This window comes from Lactuca virosa, chromosome 5 (genome assembly GCF_052849685.1).
Source record: "Lactuca virosa cultivar CGN04683 chromosome 5, Lactuca_virosa_CGN04683_v6, whole genome shotgun sequence".
In the NCBI taxonomy this organism is placed as follows: Eukaryota; Viridiplantae; Streptophyta; class Magnoliopsida; order Asterales; family Asteraceae; genus Lactuca; species Lactuca virosa.
Window position 1 is genome coordinate 394,532,949 of NC_136430.1, and position 5,194 is coordinate 394,538,142.

A 5,194-nucleotide genomic window follows, 5' to 3' on the forward strand; every position below is an offset into this window, starting at 1 on the left:
TAGGATGTTGCTAAATTCAACTCTCATCGTTGAATTATATATAGTTTAGACCTTATTTAAACAGATCATTTTGATTGAATCCATATCCAAATGTTGTTTATAAAAATATTAAACACTGTATATACGATTCATATATACTCTTTAAATATTGCATTCGAGAAGTTTTCTATGAAAACGCTCACCATTGGTTTGATATTTGACTCACCTCGTGCTTCAATCCCCCCGCCCGCTATAAATAGATGATGCCTAAACCCTTCATAAACACAATAAACCCTCCTTTCTCTTATTCACATCTTCGTTTTAACAATAATTATCCATCTTCTCGTGCCTCTTGAAATTGTCATACTCATGGCTTTATCAAACACTTTGTTCAAGATCTCAAGTTTTGCATTATGCTCATTGTATTTGTTTGGGACAACTTCTGGTCAGTTATCGGCTACTTTCTATGCTAGAACTTGTCCTAATTTCCGCATTGTTATAACAAGAGCAGTGAATTCTGCTGTCTCAAGTGAAGCTCGAATGGGAGCTTCATTGCTTCGCCTCCATTTCCACGATTGCTTTGTTAATGCAAGTATCTAACCTTTTACCATCTCTACTTACTTTCCACTATGTGCTTTGGCTAATCAGGGATACTTTATTATGTTTGTCGGAGGCAAGTTAGCTGCCATAGCTTTAGCAGAGTTAAAAATATACGTGAAATTTAATGACTACGAAATTGTGGGGGAGATAATTTATTTAACTTATGATTTTATGCTAAAAAAAATTAACATATTTAGGCCTGTTTGTTACGTAATCTTGTGTTTTGCATGCATGAGATGGGCCGCCAGCCAGCCGACTTTTTCCTCAACCGTGGCTTTTATATATGCTAATTCGGGTCATTAATGTTATCAGACTATGACCTGTTGACTTGTTGACTTGATGTGCACGCATGAATGCTTTTAATGCGTTTAACAGTGCTTTATTAACCTAAAATGTCAAACGAATGTTAATGCCTTATTTTTTCTGCCGCTTTAACTAAATTATTTTTTTGTTTTACTTCCCTATCGGAAATACACAGGGATGTGATGCATCAGTGTTACTTGACGACACTGCAAATTTCACCGGAGAAAAAACAGCAGGCCCGAATAACAATTCATTGAGAGGTTTCAACGTAATCGATACTATTAAAACCCAGTTAGAGAGCCTGTGTCCCGGTGTTGTTTCTTGTGCTGATATACTTTCTGCAGCTGCACGAGATTCTGTTGTTGCAGTAAGTTAAAAAATTCTCCATCGATCAACCAGATATAGAAAAACTAACGAACCCAGATTATTAATTTGGCTTGACTTCGAATGCCATAGTTTACGGCATGCTGATTATTTTTGTTAATTTTCAGCTTCGTGGGCCAAGTTGGAACGTTGTATTTGGTAGAAGGGATTCGACAACGGCAAGCCAAAGTGCTGCGAATTCTAATCTTCCTTCACCGGGTTCAAGTCTGAGTGGACTAATTTCATCCTTTTCAAACCAAGGTTTTACTACTAATGAAATGGTAGCCCTCTCAGGTGAGTACTTAATTACATTCATGAATTGAACTGATTCAAAATCTTCACCCTTAATTAAATGTGGGTCCTTTTGTTGATCCTTCGATCAGTTAAAGCCCCATTGTTTGGATCACTTAATAAATTATCAAGAAGTTTCATGCAACCGATCATTACAATTTTCACATTTCATTAATTAAAACGTAAAAAGCACACGTGATGCATGGTTTTGAGGGGTACTACTGACATTTTACAGTTTTCTAAAATTTTAATACCTTCCATGTTTGTTATTTTACTTTATGTAGGAGCTCATACAATTGGTCAAGCAAGGTGTACTGTATTCCGCAATCGTCTGTATAATGAAAACAACATAAATTCATCATTTGCAACATCATTGAGGCCAAATTGTCCTTCAAGTGGTGGTGACAATAATCTGTCGCCACTAGATGCTTCAGCTACATCTTTTGATAATAGATACTTTAATGATTTGATTAACCAGAGGGGACTATTGCATTCGGACCAAGAGTTATTCAATGGTGGTTCGACTGACGCACAAGTGCGGACCTACAGTTCTAATGCTGCTACTTTCTCGACAGACTTCGCAAATGCAATGGTGAAAATGGGAAACCTTAATCCTTTGACTGGCTCAAGTGGTCAGGTTAGAACCAATTGTAGGCGTACCAATTAAGCTCCTTTGTCCGGAAGCAAGAAAATGTCTTAATGCATGTTTCATAAAGTAAAACAAATCTCCACAAATAAAATAAAATAAGTCTGAGTGAATAAGGTTTTTCTTTTTATTTTCAATTTGGTCTTGTCGTCGTTTTGTAATGCTTGGTACGAAACTTGGGCTTCTAATATTTACAGGAGATTGTTTTTCTTTTCTTGTAATGGAGACAATTTGCAATAATATTTCGCTTTTTAATTCTAATAATTTTGTGAAGACGTGTTTTGTTTGAAATCATTTCAGGTTTTGAATGTACGTAGCAAATTTTATCTATTTTTTCTCATAATTTTGTTAAGATGTTTTTAGTTCAAACCATTTTTGATGTTAGTACTAATAAGGTCATCTCTAATGCATTGTATTCTTTAGAGTTTAATGGATTATTATATCGGCATTCAGGGGCGGACGCAGGATTCTGTAGTAGGTGTTGCCGGTCCGTAATAGGTGTTGCCGATCCATAATAGGTGTTGCCGGTGACACATTTTATAGTAGAAAAAAGAAAAAAAATCGAAAATTTTGCACTACGTCGTGAAAAACTAGGTGTTGCCGGTTCCACCGTTGGCACCATACTAGATCTGTCATTGTCGGCATTCCATTAATTATACCGTTTAGGAGGGGTGTGCATAAAACCGCACAAACCGTATAAATCGTCCGCAGCACACCGCAAAATGCGGTTTTGAACGTCCGCGGTACGGTTTATGGTTTCTATTTTTTGTAAACCGCATCATGCAGTGCGGTTTACGGTTTTTAGTTACAGAACCGCAATTCAAACGACACCACACCACATAGTTAATTAGTATATATATATATATATATATATATATATATATATATATATATATATATATATATATATATATATATATATATATATATATATATATATATATATATATATACACACCAAATTGTTGATCAAAATATCACAAATCCACCCAATCGTCCAACAATTATATAAATTATATATATGTTTGTGAAATTCCTAAATCAAAACATATAAGTCTGCTTTTCTAAATATGTACTATAGATATATATGGCAAAGCTTAGAATTATCTGTTTATATTTCTTCCAAAAAGCAAATATCTGAAAGAGAACAAATCTAAAAGTGACAAAATAGGTATTCATCAATCCTAATAATAATTGTGTAAGGTCACACCTTATGATCTGATGCGTCAAACACATAACATGCTGATCCATCATCGTTAGCGTCTACGAGTCGACAGCGCCAGCATCAACAACGTCAGCTTATAGTATAGTTGTTCGATTGTAACTTTTTGTATATTAGACAATTATTATAGATAAATATAAAATAGATAAGATCCTGTATCTTTATGATAAGATCAGTTCTTAGTATAGATTAGACGCAATACCTTTAATCAAGGGATTGATATGTATAGATTAGTATATATACAACATTCGGGAAAACCCTAATGTTGTGATCGTGGTATTGTGTCAATTGTCTTTGTGACAAACCTGTCTTTTTGGTGAAGACAAAACATCTTTTCTTGGTGAAAGGATCATTTGGAGAACTTATGTATTATTTACTTTCTGTTGATTATTTCGTTTAGATTAGTTTTACTTTTCTTGTTCATACTTGAAGTATATCCAATGAAATACAAACCTTCAATTGGTATCAGAGTGGGTTTGTGATATACTCAAGTTATCATGTTGAATTCAAGCAATTCCAAATCCTTTGGTCTCAACAAAATTCCTCCCTTCGATGAACACAACTTCGTCATGTGGAAAACCAAGGTCATGGTGGTTCTTAAAACCAATGACTATGAGATGAAAAATATTGTTGAAAAAGGTCCCCATGTTCCTATGTATCAACCCATGGCAAACAACGCTCTCATTGGCCCTCTGAAGTAAAAGCAAGTAACAAGTTATGATGGCAATGACAAAAGACTGCTCAGTCTTGATCTAAAAGCCAGGGCTGCTATTGGAAATTCCCTTCTATACCATTTGTATCATCTCGTACAGAATTATGAATTAGCCCAAGAGATGATGGACATGCTGACGGTGGGCTTATAAAGGCACTATGGAAGTCCAGGCTACGACCATCAACAATCTTAATCGAAGATACGAGCATTTTATTTTCTCAACAAGATGAGTCTTTTACTCAAACCTTTAATAGGTTTAATTGTTTGGTTAATGATATGCGCTGGCTGGGAATTGTTAAGCATTCATCACAGTTTGTTCTAAAGTTTCTTGATTCTCTTGGGAAGAGTTGGGAACATCACGTTGATGTTCTTAGAAACGGCAGTGTTGTAAAAATCGGTCTAGGCGGCCGATTAATCGGTGCCTAGACGCTTGGCGGCCTCCAACCGCCTACGAATAAGGGTTAGAGGGTAGAAAAATCGGCCTTGGTCAATATCGGTCAAAACCGGTCCAACTCGGTCAAAATCGGACAAAATCGGTCCAACTCGGACTCAAAATAGGCCAAATGGGTCCAGTTAACCACCGTTTCAAAAGAACCAGCTAGCTCACCACATTGTTGGGTTTGATTTTTTGAAGGATCCAACTCTCCTTTTATAAGATATGTGTGCCATCATCGATTGTCCCACAAGCGATGTGGGATGCCAAATTTTTAACAGTTCCATACATCTCAACTTCATCGAACACCCTATATACTACTCTCCTTCTTCACTAGAAACACGAAGCTTCAATGTTGTACAGGGACTTCACAGAGCACCGCCGATGTCGTCTCCTTCGCAGGCCACCGTCGCACGTTGTATCTCCTTCGCATCCCACCGGTCACTGCCACACCCAACACCTCTGCATCTGCCTTTTTTTCTGCCTGCGTCACCCTCCAACGCCGTCAAACTTGTCGACAACAATATCAGGTAATGGTTGTGTATCGGAAATCGACTTTATATTGGGGTTAATTTCTCAAATTGAATTTCAAGAAATTCACAGTTGAAATCTGTATGAATATCTTCGATTTTTTCTTGTTAATAG

General features: G+C 36.4%; 1 protein-coding gene across 1 annotated transcript; it reads left to right on the forward strand.

The window, feature by feature from the left end:
• The first annotated feature begins 287 nt into the window (after positions 1-287).
• LOC145115273 (cationic peroxidase 1-like) lies at positions 288-2,404 on the forward strand. The gene is made up of 4 exons (XM_079051536.1): positions 288-567; positions 1,058-1,249; positions 1,374-1,539; positions 1,821-2,404. Exons 1-4 carry the CDS (start codon positions 349-351, stop codon positions 2,201-2,203), a joined length of 960 nt encoding a protein of 319 aa, XP_078907662.1. The 5' UTR covers positions 288-348; the 3' UTR covers positions 2,204-2,404.
• The last annotated feature ends 2,790 nt before the right edge of the window (positions 2,405-5,194 follow it).

Excerpts from the sequence above, each read along its gene's own strand:
- LOC145115273 (XM_079051536.1), top strand. The coding sequence starts at position 349 with ATGGCTTTATCAAACACTTTGTTCAAGATCTCAAGTTTTGCATTATGC. Across the intron at positions 568-1,057 it reads TCCACGATTGCTTTGTTAAT|GGATGTGATGCATCAGTGTT; the intron begins GCAAGTATCTAA and ends GGAAATACACAG. Across the intron at positions 1,250-1,373 it reads CACGAGATTCTGTTGTTGCA|CTTCGTGGGCCAAGTTGGAA; the intron begins GTAAGTTAAAAA and ends GTTAATTTTCAG.